Raw genomic sequence first — 20,406 nt, 5'->3', positions numbered from 1 at the left:
CCCTGCCCCTGCCCCTGCCCCTGCCCCTGCCCCTGCCTCCTGAGTACTGGGATAAAGGTTGCACCACCATGCCACCAACCTTCCTTTGTCTTGTCTTGTCTTGTTTTTGTTTTGTTTTGTTTTGTTTTGTTTTGCTTTGCTTTGCTTTGCTTTGCTTTGTTTTGTTTTGTTTTGAGTCAGGGTATCTCTGTGTAACAGCCCTGGCTATTCTAGAGTTTGCTTTATATACCACACTGGCCTGGAACTCACAGAGATCAACCTGTTTCTGCACTGCCACACCCAGCTCCCAATCTTCCTTTTTAAAATACCTTTCTTAACCAAATAAAATGTTACCAGCCTACCTCAATTCCCAAAATTTCAGTCGTGTGAAATCCCAAAGAGTAGAATCTTTGAGGCCAAGTGGTAGTGGTGCACGCCTTTAATCCCAGCACTTGGGAGGCAGAGGCAGGCAGATTTCTGAGTTCAAGGCCAGCTTGGTCTACAGAGTAATTTCCAGGACAGCCAGGGCTACACAGAGAAACCCTGCCTCCAAAAGCCTAAAAAAAAAAAAAAGAATAGAACTTTTGGCCTCAGAAAGTTGGGGTACAGTACGGAAGGTGTTAGAAACCAAGATATCCTCTGTTCCCAGGCCTTTAACTGACCCAGTCAAGGCACAAGGCATCACTGAGCCATTATAATACTCTCCACCAGCAAACTAACAAACGTTTATTTAATACAAACTTAAAAAGATAGAGAGTTGTTTCAACCAAGAGATCCACGGCAGGGAGTGGAGCGCTGGGGACCCCTCAAGGAAATTATTAAATGAGATAGCAGAGTCCACCAGAACCAGGGCATACATCCGGAAGTCCACCTGCTGGTCACTGTCCTTATCGAGGTTGTCCATTACCTTCTTCACCTTCTCATCATCTACGTTATCCTGAAGGTGACAGGGACAGGAGTCATCATGGAGCAGGGCACTGCCCAACCCACCTCCAACACCTTCCCTGACATCAGTGTGCAGCTTTCATTCCCAAGATGGGCAGCCAGGTTCACAGTGGGCAGGAAACCCTTGTGAGGTACCAAGAAGGTCAGTAAAGAAGGACAGATAGACTTATGATGTAAGTGTCTCCAGTAGGCCTACTGTGTGTGGGGGGGAGGGGGGGTGTTCCTGGGTATTCCTCAGAGTATGAAGAAACTAATCTTTGCTAGGCCCCAGCTTCATCTTGATAATGAGAAAGTCAGAGCTTCACTGCCCTCCCCACCCCCCATCAGTAGGATGAATTCAAACAAGACAAACCTTTCCATACCAGCCAAAACAATGAAAAAGAATTAACCCAAAATGAAGAAAAGGGGGGGAGGCAAGACCTGCCTCCTACATTAAGTTCTGAGACCTAGCTCTACGGTTACCCATTAGTCTGTACGGGGCAGGAGACAAATTGAGAGGTCACAGCGCTTCTCTGGCAAATGCCCCAGGGTGTATGTCTTGGCTAGAATCCACTCTCTATATATACATTCTTGGTTTGACATATAAATGTGTAAAATAAAAGGAGAAATTAATGCCCACTAATAATGTCCTTGTGTGACCCATGGCCAGCTGCTACCTTTCTCTGAGTTTGGGACCATTCAACTAGCCAATTACAGGATTAGACAGACTCTGGAGCCCCCAATAGCAGTGTGCTCAAGAATGCTGAAGGGAACAGCCATCAATAGCCCTTTCACATATAGACCTAATGGGCACCCCGGGGACTGTGAAGTGAGAGCTGATGGGAAATCCTCAGTCCCACCCTGGCACTGGCACCAGCAGGCACCTTGGAAATGAAAGCAGGAACAGACTTGCCCTATCCCAGGCTCCCCTCCTGGCCTGCCTCACTACCCCCACATAGCTCAGCAGCTCCTTACGCAAAAGCTCCTTTATCTCCCCTTTGTTGTGTTTGAGCCTCTCATCCTCTTGACTGGTGTACTTGTGGAAGGTATAGACCATCACATCCACAACCTATTGCAGGTCACTAGACGCCTTAAGTCCAGTCTCCAAGGCCAAGCCCCTCCAGGAATGACAAGTCACTGCCTGCCTGCATTCTGCCCTAGAAGTATGGCTGTCTAAGGACGAGGGTCCACACTTCCACTTTACGCTGTAATCAGACGTTAAACTTTCCTGTGCTGTGAGAGTCACCTAGAGCAGAACCTTGTGTCCTGAAGACATATCTCGAAGGTAGATCTTCCAGCCTGAGTGTCTAATGGGAGATGAGGAGAGGGATGAGAAGGGGAGGGGTTGCAGGCTATCTAGAGTCTCAGTTGGATTCCTATCTGTGCCAGGAATGCAGAGCACACATGTGTCCATGGGCTCCCAGAATCACCTGGCAATAATTGTCAGAACAGCCCAGGAGTATAAGACTCCATGACGGGATCAAACCGTTCACAAACTCTAGGTCAGAGTCTCTGCCATCTTAAGCTCCCTTAAGCAAGAGTGCTTCCTTCTTCATACCAGGGACGCTCATAGAGTGACAGGTGTGCCTCCTACCAGGCTGAGCTTTAGCCTTGTGCACAGTGCTGGTTCTTCGTAGTCAGGGCATAGGCAGGATGTAAGTGACTCAACATCCTCTCCAACAGGAAGGATTTGGCTGAAGTTAGAACTGAAGAAATTAAATGGCCAGTGTCTTGTGGTCAGGCTAGAAGCTGAAGAGATACGGTCAGAAGTCAGGGGTCACCTCTTCCAAATTCCTCTAAGAATATTGAGTGGGTTCCAGAGTAAGGCCAGAGGAGCCAGTGTTGGAGGCAGGAAAGCCTCCAGCCTGCGCTGCCAGCCCTGCTCTGTTAGTCCCACCCTCATCTACTTAGAAAAGCACAGGAAGTAGCCTTGGGCATGGCTCTGCCACTACAGACAGAACTAGGGACCCAGGCAGGGCTAAGCACTGAGAGCCTGTCTCTCTGCCTTCTTAGTCCTAAAAGAATCCGAGACTTTGCAAAAGCAAAAGCAACTCAGTATTGATTGTGACATGTCACTGTACAATCTAGTGTGACCTTGACCTCATGACTTTACTGCCTCAGTCTCCTGAGAGTGGGATTACCAACCAGCTCCATTGTATCTGCCTCAAATTGGGGATTCTTATAGTTTTTAATATTTTTTTATATTTTTTAAGATTTGTTTATTTATTATCTGTAAGTACACTGTGTGCCTGTCTTCAGACACTCCAGAAGAAGGCATCAGGTCTCATTACAGGTGGTTGTGAGCCACCATGTAGTTACTGGGATTTGAACTCAGGACTTTCAGAAGGGCAGTCAGTGCTCTTAACCGCTGAGCCATCTCTCCAGTCCCGGGGATTCTTATAAAAACACCGCTCACATATCCATGACCTATTCCTAGACCTAACCACCACCACCCCCCAAAAAAAGTTCCCTAAATAGTCATATCTAGACTGAGAGACGACACAGAGAGAGACCGGAGAACAGGCAACAGAGTAAGCCCCTAAGCCCTCAAAGGAGAATGTGGGAAAGACCCTTCCACCTGAATCTTCACTGAGAGGATCCCTTCAAATGAGAGATCCCACCAGCAAGTCAAAGAAGATCTACAAGGACCAGGATCAAGATGGAACGAAGATAGAAACCCAAGTCCTCTACAGGACTGAGGTACTCACCAGATCAGGTAGCAGAAAGACCTAGGAGGAATTAAAATGGTCAAGACACCCAGGGTAGAGATTTATATGCCAGCCCAACTGACCTCCAATTTGTCATTTTGGAGAAACAGAACTTGTCCTAACCTGTTCTTGGCAAAATCTGGCCTCCTTCCACCCCATATATTCCCTCCCAGGTAGCACTGGTCTCAGCACCAGCTGGAGGAACCTCCAGGCCCAACCAAGAACATACCTGAGCTCATCTAGGCCCCAGCAAGAAAACAGAGGTGTGGTGGGAATGGGGAGTGTACTGGCTAGTTGTGTGTGTCAACTTAACACAAACTGGAGTTATCACAGAGAAAGGAGACTCCCTTGAGGAAATGCCTCTATGAGATCTAGCTGTAAGGCATTTTCTCAATTGGTGATCAAGGTACAAGTTGCCCATTGTGAGTGGTGCCATCACTAGGCTGATAGTTCTAGGTTCTATTAGAAAGCAAGCTGAGCAAGCCAGGGGAAGCAAGAGAGTAAGCAGCACTCCTCCATGGCCTCTGCATCAGCTCCTGCCTCCAAGTTCCTGCCCTGTGAGTTCCTATCCTGACTTCCTTTGGTGATAAACAGCGATGTGGAAGTGTAAGCCTTTTTGTGCAGGAGTACAAACCCTGGCTAAGATAGGGAGCCTGGTCAGGGATGAGAGGAGACAGCTCCTATTCTGGAGCCTAGACACTCATTCCAAGCCTGGTTTTCATGTTATGCCTGTGAGTCACAGTTCCTTCCAGTGTCAGAGAATGCAGTGACACAGAGTGGGTGGGAACTTCACAGCCTGTGCTCACTCGTGTGTGTGTGTGTGTGTGTGTGTGTGTGTGTGTGTGTGCGTGCATGTGTGTGGAAAGAGAGAAAAGTAGTCCTGGCCACCCTTAGAAAACTGGCCTCCAAAAATACAGCTGGGGGCATCCAGAAGAGGATGCCAGGAAGTCAAAGAAATCTTTTCTCATTGTTTTGTTTTGTTGTAAATGCCTGGCACCAGAACACCTCTTAAAGAGGTATTGAGGTGACTGGATCTGGTTAAAACTGTTTCAAAAGGAGCAATGGAGGTTGCTCTGCATCAGACACAGCTTCAGTGAGCAAGAGTCTGTGCAGAATGCAAGAGAGCACCAAAGAGGAGGAAAGGGAAACATGAGCTTCCTCTTCTTCGTTTTCCATAGAAGTGAGTGGCTAGGAAAGACTGCCCTGCCCAGAGCTGAAAACAGGGGCCTGGACCCAGCCATGCCCTCCCTCAGGCCCTCACCGGTCCCCAGAGTATCTTCTCCATGGAGAAAAACAAACACTGTGTCCTTTAGCTGGGCCCAAGGGAGGGGTCTTCAAGGAGGAGCTGACTTTAAGACTTCAGACTCAGTACTGCCCCCTTCTGCTCCTTACCCCATCCCCAGTTGGGCACCGCCCTTCCTGTGGACCCAGCTCTCTTCCCCCTCCAGACACCAAGCAGCTTCTCTCAGCTCCCCCAGGGCGGGGTGACTCACCCGTGGTTCCAAGCCCAGATACCCAGGTGGTGAGTCAGCGGCACACCCTGCTCCCCGGGGCCAGAGCAGCAGCCGGAAACCCCAACCCACAAGCACCAGAGTGCAGCCCCCTCACCTGGCAGCACCTAGGGAGACGCTGGTGTTAACGCTGCTGAAATCTGAAAGGTAGCAGAATCAGACTCCCAGGCCTTTGCCTAGGGCTCACATGGCAACCAGCCTGCACAGCACAGTTAAAGTGGGTCTTGGGCCCTCCAGTGTCCTCTTCTAAACCTTTTCAAAGCCACTCGGTGTCCCTCTCCTCCCCGGGGGCTGTGAGCTCCTCACCAACCTACTTTAGGTAGAACTCAACAGAAACTCTCTGATGCTCACAGTGACTACCTCCACCTCATTCAGCATCAGCAGGTTCCTCTCAGAAACTACGTGTGTCTCTTCATAAGGTGCACAGTAAAATACTCCATACTCTAATACCCACTGATTTCCAACCTCCCTCCCATCTCCCACCGTCGGAACACGGGTACAAGCACGCGGTGCAACCAAGGCCCTTGGCTTCACGGATCATCCTGGTGAGAACGTGCCCACACCCCCACATGGCGTCTCCTTCTGCTGAGATCCCATCTATGCTTTGAAGGCCACATAAAAGGCCTTCTCTAACCCAGCTAGAGTCAGTTTCTACCTGCCCTGGCACATACGAAGCACTCCTCGTGCCCTCCCTTCTGTCTTAACGTCTTCCTATTTAGGCAGATTCACTGCCTACTTGCTTTCTCTTGCCCTCACTGCCTCACGGTGAGCTCACCGATGAATACTGAGTCTTGTTCATTTCTGCATGAGCACAGGACCTCACCCACGCCAGGTGCCTACCAGCGTCTATGACTGCTGACTGGCAGCAGGGGTCACTGGAATCAGTGGGTAGGTAGGAGCCAGGGGGTCCCTTTTCTCGCTGCCTGAGAGCACACCACTAATAAATAAGTAAATAATAACTTCTCTTCTGAGTCCCAGGAGTGGCAATGAGACGGACTTGGAAAACAAAGCCTTGGAGAACTACAAAACCCTGAGGAGCGACCACAGGAAACTTCCTGCTACAGGGACCCAGAAAAGGAGCAAAGTTCCCAGAGGGCAAGAATGGAGACTAGAGGCTGACATTCCATCCACCCACTCCCAAACTCTGAATGCCACAAGTTTTACTGCAGTTGTTGGCTCGGTTTTGCCTATCCGGCTTCTGCCCCCTGGTGGCTGAGATGTATCATTGCAATTTAGTTCTTCGCTCTCCCTCCTGTCCACCAGCTAGCTGTTCCCAAGCCCCAGCCATGATTCACCAAGGAGGAGGCAGTGGTGACTCATCTCCAAAGAGCCTTCCCACACCCACACCTGCTTCACACAGAAGGGGTTTCCTGGACGAGTCCCTGCTGAGAAGCCTAGGTGGACTGAACGGGAAGCCAAATACTGGGAACCCATTTCAACGCCTAGTCTAGGATAGGGGAAACAGGAGGTGAGTGTCAGAAATGAGAGCCTGATGACTGCCCAGATCGGCTCACTGGCCCCTTTTCAGGGGTGGGACAGAGGAAAGAGGAATGGTCTCACTATCAGCACCCCAGGTGTAAGTCCGTGTGCTGTCGCTGACTCACCCTGCAATGTCGAGTAAGTAGCACCACACCTCAGAGCCTACACCTTTTTGCCACAAGGATCATTTTTAGTATCCCCCTGTACCCTAAAATAAGTTTTAAAGTTATTTTTCTTTTCTTTTCTTTTTCTTCTATATATATTTTTTCCAGCCCCGCTCGCTCCAGCCATATTCATTTCATATATATGAGTACAGTGTCACTGTCTTCAGACAGAGCAGAAGACGGCATCGGATACCCATTACAGATGGTTGTGAGCCACCATATGGTTGCTGGGAATTGAACTCAGGACCTCTGGGAGAGCAGTCGGTGCTCTTAACCGCTGAGCCATCTGTCCAGCCCCATGAAGTTCTTTTTCTTATCAAGTTGCATTAAGCCATTCATGATCTGTTCTATAAATCCTACCCATGACTCTTCGGATGGTAGCATGGTCAGCATAAGAACCCATGCCTTGCATTCTTGATTGCTATTCCCAAGAGGTGTGTGTATTTCTGTAGCTGGGGACTACTGTGTGCCAAGTGCTTCCCATAGTTTATCCCACCTAGCTCATAAGACAACCCCCGGAAGGTGGAAAAACTCACCCTACTTGATAGAAAAGAAAGTTAGGGCTCACGGAAATGTTCCCACCCAACGAATAAGAGAGGGGAGAAGATTTAAAGATGACCTATTTAGTGGCGTTAATCTCCTGCACGCTCCAACCGCCAGTGACCCCGGGAGTCCTCAAGGGTAGTTACTGCTGAGACCAACCTCCACCTGCCCAGCAAATTAGCCTCAGGTCTCAGCCACACTGGGGTCCAGAATCCTGTCTTCTCAGCATCGCCACTTCTGGCACCTTCTCCTGTGGCCTATAAATGTACTGTGGCCTGGACTTGAAATAAACTCAAAAGAAGCCTTTGTCAGCTCCCCCCCACACACACACACTCCCACTCCCACCTTCCAGTAAAGACTAGGTCTTATTCACTTCTTCATGAGCACAGGATCTCACCCACGCCAGGTGCCTACCAGTGTGCTCATGGCTGCTGAGTGACAGCACGAGTCACTGGGGGTAGGAGCCAGAGGGTCAGGGATCCCTCTCTTATCTCGATGCCTGAAAGCACACCACTGGTCACACTAGCAAATAATAACGTCTCTTCTGAGCCCCAGGAGTAACAATGAGGGCTTGGAGGACAGGCATGGAAAACAGAGCCTGCAAACCCCTGAGGAGTGAATACAGGAAACAGCTCGCCACTGGGACCCAGAAAAGGAGCTGAGCAAAGTCCCCAGAGGGCCATGATGGAGACTGAAGACAGACTGATGGATGAACCAGGCTTCCCCTATGCCACAAAGAACACTACCATTCCACCCAATGGTCCAAACCAGACACTTGGCTTCTGCCCAGCCTCCTGCTTCCTGCCCGCTAACCAGATGTCTGGTCCGTCTGCTTATTGTCTCTAAACAGGTCTGGACCCTGTCCACGCTGCTTTCGGCCTCTTCAAAATCATCTGGCCCTGCTGCAGGCACACCCAGATGCTCCTCCCACCCCTGCTCCTGTGCCTCACTCTAAACCCTCCTCGGCTCTGCCACCAGGGTACCTATTTAAAACCTCAGATCTCTCCAGATTAAAGGACATGGTGAATTAGAAGGTCGAGGGACGGCATACTATCCTAGGCACTTCTGCCCATGCCCTGCACTCCCATGCAAAGCCCTTCCTCGGTGGAGCTATCCACCAGCCTCTTGCTTTATTCTATTTTTGGAAATTTTGTTTATTTATTTACTGTTTTAGTTCATGTGTATGAGTGTTTATCTGAGCGTATGTCTGTGTGCCATATACATACAGTGCCCAAGGCAACCAGAAAATGCTGTCAGATCTCCAGGGACTAGAGTTACAAATTGTTTTAAGCCATTGAACCTGGGTCCTCTAGAAGAGCAGCCAGGTGCTCTTAATCACTAAGACATCACTCCAGCCTCAGCCCCTGCCTCTTAATCACCCTTTCTGCTCAGCTCAAAGGTCATTTCCTCTGAGTATTGTTCTGTCTATTTTCCAGGTCTCCTGCAAATCTGAGCACACTTACGCATGCAGTTAGCTGCTTCTCAGTGCCCTTCTGAAGCCTCTTACCCACAGCTCTATAACAACATTTTATTAATGTTATAATGAATAGATAGATAATGATATAGATAGATATAAATCACTAGAAATATTCACAAAATCCTCCATCCCTTAGTGTATAGCACAAAGCAAGTGTTCGGTGGATGGTGAATGGAGGCTCAGGTGCTGTCCCTCACAGCCAATATCTTTTTTTCTCCCTGAAATACCCTATCTCCAGATACACTCAATCCTCTACCCCAGGTCTGAACCTTCTGAAAACTGACTCCTTACCGTTCTAGGGAATTAGGTCTCTTCAGTGCTATGGGAAACTCCCTTCTTGCTGTGGAATAGGAGCAGTTTAATACCCACCTCTTCAGAGCTCTTCAGAGGGAGCCCCCTCTCTATCTCTCTGAGAAGACTGTGTTCTCTCCGTCCTCTCTTCACCCCTGACGCTGCTCCTTCCTGTTCTTCTGTGTTCTCTCCACCACCCCCATGAGGCCTGTTGTTGGGCAGCCCCCATGAGGCCTGTTGTTGGGCAGCTCCCATCTATGAGGAGGTATAAGATGTCATACCTCATGCTGTGTGATTTTTTTTCCCTTGGGGAGACATGAGTGAAGTGGTGAGTTTGTTAAGGTTACTCACTGGAACATGGATAGTCAAAGGCATTACCAAAAAGTCCACCCCCACATGGGTGACAACTTGTGAAACTGCATCCTTGGCACCCCTTGCTCTGCTTGCAGGCAGCTCAGCAAATCAACAGGTCTCCTCTCCCCACAAATCTTTTCCGATTCTACAGCTCAGGGAGGCACCTTGTGAATCTTGTTTTAGGAGCTTCCTGAGACATGAAAGTCTTGTGTACTGCTTTGGGGGGATGTTTCAATGCCAAGGATACAGCTACACAGCTGTCCACGATGAAGACATCAAGAGCTTGGGGCTGGGAAGGTAGTTCAGTAGTTGAGAGCACTGGCACTCTTCCATAAGACCCAGGATCCAGGATCCAGAACCCACATAATTTTCCAGGGGATCCACTGCCCTCTTCTGGTCTCCTTGAGCACTGCATGCACAGAATGCAGAGCCATACCTACAGGCAAAACACGCATACACATAATATATAGACCCTATTGGCCATAAAATATATAGATCCATAAAATAATAGAAAGATCCTATTGGCCTGCACTAGTTATTTTTCCCATCACTGTTATGAAAATACCTAAGAAAAATTTAAAAGAAGAAGAATTTATTTTTGGCTACTGATTCAAGATAGAATAGTCCATTATGATGGGGAAAGCCATAGAAGCAAGAGCAACTCCGTGAAGATAGAAGGACCATTGGACACTGCTTACATCATGTCCTCAGCCAGGAAGCAAAGAGATCCAACAGGAGCTGGGCTGGGCTATAACTCCTTAAAGCCTGCCTCCCTCCAGCTTGGTCCCACATTCTAAAGGTTTCTTAATTTCCTGAAGCAGCACTACCTGCTATGGACCAAGTTTGCAAACACATGAGCCTGTGGAGGACAGTTCCCATCCAAACCATTACATTCTGCATCTAGCTAGGTGGTCTCACGGCCACCCCATAATGCAGGATGCATTCACACATTCAGGACAACTTTTAAAGTCACCAGAGTTGCTGGAGGAATGGCTCAGTCAACAAAATGGTGGTTGCTCAAACGTGAGAAGCAAGTTTGGATTGCCATAATTCATAAATTGCTGGGCATGGCAGCACACACAGTAACACTAGTGCTGGGAGACAGAAACAGGATTCTTGGGGCTCATTAGTCAGCTAGTCTGTCTAGTTGATGAGCTTTAGGTTCAATATGACAGCCTGCCTTGGATAATGAGTTAGACAGCGATTCAGGAAAACATTCAGACTTAGCCTCTGGCCTCTACATGTGTGCCAATGTGTGCACACACACAAGTATATACATACATGCAAACATATATACAGTATATATACATATATACATTTTATACATATACATATTATATGCACATATATTTGTGTCTTATGTATATACTACTGTGGGGCAATGGGCTATGCACAGACAACCTAGTCTCCAGTCAAGCTGAGGTTGTGATACCCAGTGAAACCTAGTGGTGGTAATCCCACCTACATGGGACAGAAGGCATTCCCTCATGTCTCCTGGACCCCTGGCTCCTGTCAAAGTTACTGCCCCCACAGCCCCCACAGGAGAGGCTCGTGGCTAGTAGTCACATAGACAATGTCCCAAGCTTCTGACCTTCAGGCTAGACTCCTCCCAGTTAAGTAGCAACAACAAGATAACAAGCCCACTATAAGAGGGACTGCTTGGCCCCTCCTCGCTCTCTTAAGCTTTTACTTTCCTTACTCTCTCTCTCTTACTCTCTCTTACTCTCTAAGCCTTTACCTCTCTCCCTTTAAGCTTTCTTACTCTCTAATCTTTCTTCTCTCTCTCCTTTTCCCCCTTCTCTCCTCTTGTCCATGGCTACTCTCTCTCTCTCTCTCTCTCTCTCTCTCTCTCTCTCTCTCTCTCTCTCTCTCTCTGTCTCTCTCTTTCTACCTTTTCTCTTCCCCCTGCCTTTCTACAATAAAGCTCTAAAACCATAGACTGTCTCTGTTCATCAAGACCTGCTGTGCTTGGACGATGGAATAGGCTTTCTCCTAATGAGCAGTGCATAATCTCCCGACCCGATGAAAGGCCTTCCTGTGCTCCAATCAAGGCCTGGACTAAGGACTCTCACCTGCATGGGAACCTCTCTCCCTCTGCCCTCTTCTTGTATCTCCAGGGCCGAGAGTGTTGCTCTGGGGCCCCTGGTACCAGGGGCTGCCCCTTGTCCACCTCACCTCCACCCCTGTGTGGGGTCAGAGGCTTAACACAGCCAGATGCCCACCCGGGGCCAAGTGGAAAGCATCTGGCAGTCCTCCCGAGTCTGCCTGCCCAGAGACAGGAACTCTGGCCAGACGTGGGCTCTCTCCCTCCCTCCTCTTCCCCTATACTCACAGCCCCACACACTACGAAAAATGAAAATAATAAAATAGAATAAAATAAAGATTGAAAAGTCCCTGAACTCTTAAAGTTCCAATACTTTTCAGAAGTCCAGAGTCTCTTCTGAGACTCAAAACAAACCCTTAGCTAAGAACTACCCCCCAAAAAAACAAGTTACATACTTCCAGCAGACAATGATACAAACATACCCATTCCTAAAGGAAGAGATGGAAAACATCAAAAGAATGGCAGACTAAAGAAAGACCAGAATCCACACAGACAGATACCAAACCTTGCAACAAATGCACAACCCGTATCTGCGACTCATGACAGCATGGTCTGGCCTCCAACAGGTTTGAACAGTCCTGTCACTCCAGACCTGCAACCTGTAGCATATGTGTGATCGCCCTTGGCCTGGCTCTTCTCAGTGCCTGCAGAAGTCCAAATTCGTGGCATCCCATAATCTCCACTGAAAGTTGAGCTTCAACTTTATGCACAGCCCACTCAAGGGCTGCGTGCAGAGACTGTAACGTTACTACACATTCCCTGACCTCAGCAGCTTTGTGGAATCTTGGTGCAAATTTCCATCGGCCCATGAATCTTGAGGTTTGTTTGCCTGCCAAGCCAATACTACATGGGAAATAGCACCAAGTTTTCACTGCCAACTTGAAAAGTAGCCTGACCCACTTGGACTATGGCTGCAGTACCTATATGACTTAATCTGTGAAAATTTCCCTAGCCAGCCATTTTCAAGCAAAAAGCACCCTGAGGAGGCGCTTTCCTTTGCAGACCCTCTCCTTTCAAATGAATGTTTTTCAAATAGGTTTTCAGTTTCGTGCCCTGAACCCTTCAGTGAGTAAGGTCTTGCCTTTAAGGCACCATTCCTATTGTCCCAAAAGCAAGCTGCATGGTTTACCCTTAATTGTGCGTTTTGTCTTTATCATTGCAGCTACTTTGTCTGCAAAATCCTTATCTGCCCCTTCTGCAACTTTATCTTGGCTCGTGCTCCTGTGCACATTAAAACTGTTCATTTTCCGCATTTTTCACTCCAGAAATTTTGACCGGAAACCTAGCTAAAGACAGTGATCAATAACCATGTGACAACCTGAATGCTGCTCTGTCTGGAAATGTTCTCTACCAAACAACGTAGTCTATTGCTTCTGAATTCAACTTCACTCAAATTCTTAAGACTTAAGCCAATTCCTTTACCTGAATGCATCATAAACAGCACATAGCCCAGTGTCTGCTATAATTCTTGCTTTTTTTTTTCAAAGGTGTATGTTAGTTTGGTTTGTTTTTCTTTGTTGTTCTTTGTTTTGTCTATTTTGAGAAATTTCACGTGTAGTCCAATCTGGCCTCAAACTTGCTCTGTAGCTAAGGATGATCTTGGGCTCCAATACTGGTGCCTCTACCTTCCAAGAACTGCCACTCCTAGCCATTCCTTCCCCTCTGAATCCTCATGAATCTAAATAGTGTCCATCTATATATCTATCAATCGTATGCTCTGAGCACTTACCAGAATTTCTCAGTAAGCTCTGACTACAGAGTTTTAGGGCCTCTCTAAACCACAATTCTAAACTCTTCCACATTCCTCTTACAAACCACCACCAAAGACTTACAAACAATATAGTCAGTTTCATAACAGCAACAGCTTTCTATATTAGTTATTTCCTCATCACTGACCAACCCCTGACAATTTCAAGGAGAAAGGATTCATTTTGGTTCATGATTTGGGTGGGTCTAATCCAGCAAGGAAGAAAGCATGGCTGTGGATGGCTTCAGGGCAGGAGGAACATGAGGCAGTTCCTTGCTACAGCGCCACCTGGAAGCTGAGAGTTCATGCTGTAACTGTGGATGGGCTATAACTCTTAAAGCCCACTCCTGTAGCCTCAAGTCCCCAAATAGACTCCAGGTCCAAAAGGTCTTGCAATCTCCCAAAATAGTGCCACCATCTAAGAACCAACTATTCAAACATAGGAGCCTGTGGGAGAGGATTACCATTCAAACCACAACATGGCCTCAGCTCCAAATTGCATTATCTGGTCCATGGTTGTGATTGGGAGCCCTCCTTGAGTCTTTCTCTGAACTTCAAAGGGAAGAAGGTGGGAATAATTAACAATCTCCAAAACCCCAACACCCAGATCTTTACCTTCTCAGCCTCTTTATAGCCTTTTATACCATTCCCCAGAGTCATTCTTCAGAGGAATGTGGTCAGAAAAAGAAAAACATTGTTCCCCCAACCTCTAACCACCAAGACCACCATTGCATCTCAGTAAAAACCAATTAGAAGGACAATGAAATGGACCACATGAAAGTACTGGAGGGTGACAGATTCAGAGGGAACACAGAAATTCTGAGCCGCTTTCCCTGTGCTTAACACAATGCATTTCTTCATCAACAATAAACAAGCAAACTAAGACATAAGATAATTGGAGAAGTAAATAACCTTGAAAATATAAAGGAAGAATGGGGTCGCTGTGGTTCAGTGGGAGAGCACCTGCCTGGAAAGAGCAAGAACCTAGATTTCATCCACAAAAGGAGAGATTGTGAACCAGGCTCTGATAACCAACGCCTTCTTGGTAATCAATAAACAAATCCTTAATATTTCATGAACAGCCTTTTTGAAGAAGCTCAGATGGTGTCAAATACTTGCTTTTCACTGAAGAGCAGAAAAGATTAAGTATATAAAATTATGGAAAAGCAGGGCTAGTGAAAAGGCTTAGCAGGTAAGATGCTCGCTGTCAACTTGAAGGTCCCACACAGTGGAAAAAGAGAGGTGTCCATGTGCACCATGCACACATGTGTGTACACAAATATATAAGTAAGTAAAGCAACAGGTTAAGTAATGCTAAAGATGGGAAGAACTCCTCCCCTGCCCCTGTCACCAGGCCTCCCCCTTCCTGGGGCCTCAGGTCTCTCAAGGATTAGGCGAATCCAGTCTTCTCCCACTGAAACCAGACCAGGCAGTCCTCTGTTATATATGGTGAGGGAGCATCCTCTTAGAGACAGGGGGCAGGAGAAATGGGATGAGGAACTGTGGGAGTGGGGAGCAGGAGGGAGGCAACAGCTGGGTTGTAAATAATTTTTAAAAAAGAATAAAATATTTTAAAATGAGAAAAAGTAAAAGAATACATGTAAAAATTAAATGTCAGTTTTATTTGTTAGAGAGAGAGAGAGAAAAAAACTCCAGAGACAACTTTCCCCAGGACAGTTGCAGGCTGGAAGTGTTACTTAGAAAATTGGTCCTGAAATTGAAGAAAATGTTGCTGTCTCACTACACAATTTGGTTGATCGTTTTGCTCTGTTCTGTCTTGTTTCATTTTGTTTTCCTTCTCCTTTCTTTCTTCCTCCCTTCCTCTTTACTTAGTAACAGGACCTCACTATGCGTTGGGTAGCCTCCAATGCTCCTTCTGCCTCAGACTTCCAAGTGATGGGGTTGCTGGCACGTGTTGCCACATGCAACTGTCCTTTAACAGCTTAACCATCACTCACACGCAGCTCCAGTTAGTCAGAGGTAAATGATCATCTAGGAATGTGGTATGTCTTGGAGTATTGGGCTTCCATATTCTCTTCTCACTGTATCCAAGTCAGAGACTCATCAGCAAATACCACATCTCAAAAAAACATTTCTCCCTGGCAACAGCTCTTCTTCCCCTTAAATTGCTAAGGAAAGCATCCTACAAGGAAGCAGGCTTCTAGACTGCTGTGACATTTGATGGACTCCAGCTGCTGCGGAAGCATCCAAACAACTTTTGAAGCATCAGACTAACTGGAAATTTTGCAGAGAAATAGTGAATGGGAGGAGGGGAAGCCAGAGACTCTGAACGCTCGTTAAAAATGCGAATCGATCTCTCCCAATGAGATCTTTAAGTGAATTTCCTAATACTCGCAGCGTGTTCAATGCACTTTTTCTGCAAGGATCCCCAGAAAGAATAGTAGAGTTACTTTCTAATACCAATGAGTCAATATAACATATGTTAAATAGCTGTCTCATTAGAATCTTCAAATAATATAGATTAGCAAATGCTTTCACAGCATGAGTTATTCAAACACCACCACCACCACCCCCTCTCTCTCTCTTCCATCCCCCCTCCAATGCTAGAGATAAGGCCCAGAGCCTTACACATTCTAAGCAGACACTCTACCACTGCCCTACATCATTGCCAAATAGTACAAATGTGCTTAGATGTCAGAGTTTTAACTGGCAATACATTTTAACTATACATAGCAAATTAAATAAGCCATGTGATTACTTCATAGCAGTTACCATCACATTGCTAGAAGGGCCTGCTTCCTCCACAGCTATGCCTAAACCTCCAAGTGTTCTCTGTGTTCATTTTGTAGTGGCAAGATAGACTGCAATTCTAACCTGGGTGGAACAGGTAACACACACTTCCTTTCTTTCTATGTTTGTTTGGTTTGTGGTATAAGTCATGGAACCCAGGGTCTCACACATGCTGGGTAAAAGCTCTACCACTGAGCCACATCCTCAGCCTGCGTTTTCATTTAAGGTTTAAGTTGGTGGCTTAGTATATCAGCTGTTATTAACCTGCCAACTTACATTTATGCAGTTCTAGAACTATGCATATTTTTCGAGTCTTTCTCCAAGAATTCCAGATCAGCTCCTTTCTATTTTATTTTTTTTTTTTAGAGTCTGTTTGTTCTTGGGTAATATTTGATTACTCATCCACTTGTAAATCCAGAGCTATGCCTAAACCTCCAGTGTCCTCATTTTTCAGTTTGTCATGTCAAGATAGACTCCAATATTAAGCTGGGTGGAGCATCTGAGTTGTACTTCCTCCCAGCTAAGGTCACATCACCAGGTAATGAAAATTCTTTAACTGTGCCCCACAAAGTGCGGTTTTTTATGTCATATATCAGAGTCAACCTGTGTACACATAAAAGGATGATTTATTACATTCTAAGATCACAAAGAGGAGCATTTTGTTAGTTTAAATTAAATCAAAGTAGACCTCTGTACCTCACTGTTGTTTTAAGTGCCCTCCCTCCCTGTGAAAAGAAAGAAGAAAAGACCCACTGTCTGGACCCTCCACACTGAGCTAAAAGGACTGAGCCAGACCTCCACATCCCACAGCTCCTGACAGCCAGGCTGCAGAGGGCCTGTAGCTCCAGAGTTCTGCCACCTGATGCCTGAATCAAGAGCTCAGAACATCTGTACCCTGGCTGTCAACTCCTGGGACCTTCCCTAGCCAGAGGCTGGCTGCTGTCCCAGCAAGTGCATAAGCCTCATGTCAGGCAGGTTTGAGACTGAAGCTAGGCTCCACCGCTTGCCAGAAGAGAGGGCCAACAATGGACAGTGTTGCTTGGTGGAACTGGTGCTGAGAGGAATCCAAAGTGATTAGCAACCCTCTCAGAAGCATCTAACTTGAGAGCTATGTCCTGGTGTGTTCCGATGAACTCAGAGAAGTTCCTCATTCCAGAAAGGGATGGGAGCCAGTTTCAGAAGGGAAACAAGTGACTCAATGGGAGCAGTGATTTTAAACCTAGGGTGTTACTCATGAGAAAGTGGTTTCAGAGATCAGTTATGGAAAAAAGAGTTAAGACTTTGGGATCCATACTTGAATCTCGACCCAGTAATTAACATTAATTCTATTACTTAAGTCCTTTCAGGGGCTGAAGAGATGGCACAGTGGTTAAGAGTCTGTGTTGTTCTTGCAGAGGTCTAGAGTTCAGGTCCCTCACCTACACCTAGTGGCTCACAACTGCTTATAAGTCCAGCTTTAGGGGGTCAGAAGATCTTTTCTGGAAGGTACTCACATGCATGTGCACACTTAAATATCCAGAAATAAAAATATTACTATTTTATTTTAATTTTTTATTCTTTTTGTTTGTTTGTTTGTTGTTTGTTTCTTGAGACAAAGTCTCACTGTATAGCCTTGACTGACCAGCTACTGACTATGTAGACCAACCTGGCTTCAAATTCAGAGATCTACCTGCCTCTGCCTCACAAATGCTGAGATTGAAGGTGTACACCACCACACCCAGCAATAATCTTTCTTAATCTTTCGGGAGCTGCAGAGATGACTTATTAAGAGCTCATACTGACTGATGAAGTCTGTGAGCCTCCTGTTCGGGTCTCGCTGAGAGTGTGGACCTATGCCCCCTCCCATGTGTGAGGGGGTGGGATAGAAAGCTCCCCTCCTCTCAGCCTCCCTAAGTGAGTTTGGTGTCTCTTCGAAAGGGTGAGGTGGCTTTGATCCCGGGTGGCCCGACCAGCGCGACCGAGGAGGTGGCTGGACAGCTGGAGAATGAACGGAGAAGCGGACTGTCCCACAGACCTGGAAATGGCCGCCCCCAAAGGCCAAGACCGCTGGTCCCAGGAAGATATGCTGACTCTGCTGGAATGCATGAAGAACAACCTCCCATCCAACGACAGCTCCAAGTTCAAAACCACAGAGTCGCACATGGATTGGGAAAAAGTTGCATTTAAGGATTTTTCAGGAGATATGTGCAAGCTCAAATGGGTGGAGATTTCTAACGAGGTAAGGAAGTTCCGTACATTGACAGAATTAATCCTCGATGCTCAGGAACATGTTTAAAAAAACCCTTACAAAGGCAAAAAGCTCAAGAAACACCCGGATTTTCCAAAGAAGCCTCTCACCCCTTACTTCCGCTTCTTCATGGAGAAGCAGGCCAAGTACACAAATCTCCACTCGGAGATGAGCAACCTGGACCTGACTAAGATCCTGTCTAAGAAATACAAGGAACTTCCAGAGAAGAAGAAGATGAAATATATTCAGGACTTCCAGAGGGAGAAACAGGAGTTCGAGCGAAACCTGGCCCGATTCAGGGAGGATCACCCTGACCTTATCCAGAATGCCAAGAAGTCGGACATCCCCGAGAAGCCCAAAACTCCCCAGCAACTGTGGTACACCCACGAGAAGAAGGTGTATCTCAAAGTGCTGCCGGATGCCACTACGAAGGAGGTGAAGGACTCCCTGGGGAAGCAGTGGTCTCAGCTCTCGGACAAAAAGAGGCTGAAATGGATTCATAAGGCCCTGGAGCAGCGGAAGGAGTACGAGGAGATTATGCGGGACTATATCCAGAAGCACCCTGAGTTGAACATCAGTGAGGAAGGCAACACCAAGTCCACCCTCACCAAGGCCGAGCGCCACCAGCTCAAGGACAAGTTCGATGGGCGACCCACAAAGCCGCCTCCAAACAGCTACTCCCTGTACTGTGCGGAGCTCGTGGCCAACATGAAGGATGTGCCCAGCACAGAGCGCATGGTGCTATGCAGCCAGCAATGGAAGCTGCTCTCTCAGAAGAAGGATGCGTATCACAAGAAATGTGACCAGAAAAAGAAAGATTATGAGGTAGAGCTGCTGCGGTTCCTTGAGAGCTTGCCTGAGGAAGAGCAGCAGCGGGTTCTGGGAGAGGAGAAGATGCTGAACATCAATAAGAAGCAGACCACCAGTCCGGCCTCCAAGAAGCCTTCACAGGAAGGTGGCAAGGGTGGCTCCGAGAAGCCCAAGCGGCCTGTGTCTGCTATGTTCATCTTCTCGGAGGAGAAGCGAAGGCAGCTACAGGAGGAACGACCTGAGCTCTCAGAAAGCGAACTGACCCGCCTGCTGGCCCGCATGTGGAACGACTTGTCCGAGAAGAAGAAGGCTAAATACAAGGCCCGGGAGGCTGCGCTAAAGGCGCAGTCTGAGAGGAAGCCGGGCGGGGGAGCGTGAAGATAGGGGCAAGCTGCCGGAGTCGCCCAAGAGAGCTGAGGAGATCTGGCAGCAGAGTGTCATCGGAGACTATCTGGCCCACTTCAAAAATGACCGGGTGAAAGCCTTGAAAGCCATGGAGATGACTTGGAACAACATGGAGAAGGAGAAGCTGATGTGGATTAAGAAGGCAGCAGAAGACCAAAAAAAACTATATGAGAGAGAGTTAAGTGAGATGCGGGCCCCTCCAGCTGCTACAAACTCTTCCAAGAAGATGAAGTTCCAGGGGGAGCCCAAGAAACCTCCTATGAACGGTTACCAGAAGTTCTCCCAGGAACTGCTGTCCAATGGGGAGCTAAATCACCTGCCGCTGAAGGAGCGCATGGTAGAGATTGGCAGCCGCTGGCAGCGCATCTCCCAGAGCCAGAAGGAGCACTATAAGAAGCTGGCGGAGGAGCAACAGAGGCAGTACAAGGTGCACTTGGACCTCTGGGTCAAGAGCCTGTCATCCCAGTACCGCGCAGCATACAAAGAATAATCCGAATACATTCCAATAAACGTAAGAACATGACCAAGCTCTGAGGCCCAAACCCCAAGTCTAGCCGGACCACCCTGCAGTCCAAGTCGGAGTCTGAGGAGGATGACAACGAGGAGGAGTAGGAAGAGGAAGATGATGCGAACGGTGACTCTTCTGAGGACGGCAGGGACTCTTCTGAGTCCAGCAGTGAAGATGAAAGCGAGGATGGGGATGAGAATGATGATGACGACGACGATGAAGATGACGAAGACGACGATGATGAGGATGAAGACAACGAGTCTGAGGGCAGTAGCTCCAGCTCTTCATCCTCAGGGGACTCTTCGGATTCTGACTCCAACTGAGGCTCAGCCTCCACCCCAGGCAGGCAGGCAGGCAGGCAGGCAGGCAGGCAGGCAGGCAGGCAGGCAGCCAAGGAGAGCCCCTGCAGAGCTCACCTCCCCAA

General features: G+C 47.6%; 2 protein-coding genes and 1 pseudogene across 4 annotated transcripts in view; 1 reads left to right on the top strand and 2 right to left on the bottom strand.

Moving 5' to 3' along the window:
* The window catches only part of S100a3 (S100 calcium binding protein A3), a 46,241-nt gene that overhangs the window by 10,863 nt on the left and 14,972 nt on the right, over window positions 1-20,406 (bottom strand). Inside the window, exon 1 of one of the 3 annotated variants that reach the window (XM_029474870.1) lies at window positions 11,503-11,560. The exons of 1 other annotated variant lie outside the window; for it this stretch is intronic. The gene's annotated coding sequence lies outside the window, so the exon portion shown is untranslated. Of the gene's footprint in view, window positions 1-7,384; window positions 7,538-11,502; window positions 11,561-20,406 lie in introns of those variants that run through there. One more of the 3 variants, XM_029474872.1, reaches the window with a different exon arrangement.
* On the bottom strand, window positions 710-1,960 carry S100a2 (S100 calcium binding protein A2). Its single transcript, XM_021158899.1, has 2 exons — window positions 1,853-1,960; window positions 710-916 (listed from the first exon to the last, which is right to left on the bottom strand). The coding sequence occupies exons 1-2, from the start codon at window positions 1,958-1,960 to the stop codon at window positions 710-712; spliced, it is 315 nt and encodes a 104-aa protein (XP_021014558.1).
* LOC110291487 lies at window positions 17,982-20,349 on the top strand (annotated as a pseudogene).

Source organism: Mus caroli, chromosome 3 (assembly GCF_900094665.2).
Source record: "Mus caroli chromosome 3, CAROLI_EIJ_v1.1, whole genome shotgun sequence".
Lineage (NCBI taxonomy): Eukaryota > Metazoa > Chordata > Mammalia > Rodentia > Muridae > Mus > Mus caroli.
The sequence above is the reverse complement of the archived record's forward strand: the minus strand, read 5'-3'. Positions and strand labels throughout refer to the sequence as shown.

Bases quoted from the DNA above. Each gene is read 5' to 3' on its own strand.
- S100a2 (XM_021158899.1), bottom strand. From the start codon at position 1,960: ATGGTCTATACCTTCCACAAGTACACCAGTCAAGAGGATGAGAGGCTC. The intron at 917-1,852 runs GTAGTGAGGCAG...TGTCACCTTCAG, and splicing joins AGCTGCTGAGCTATGTGGGG to GATAACGTAGATGATGAGAA.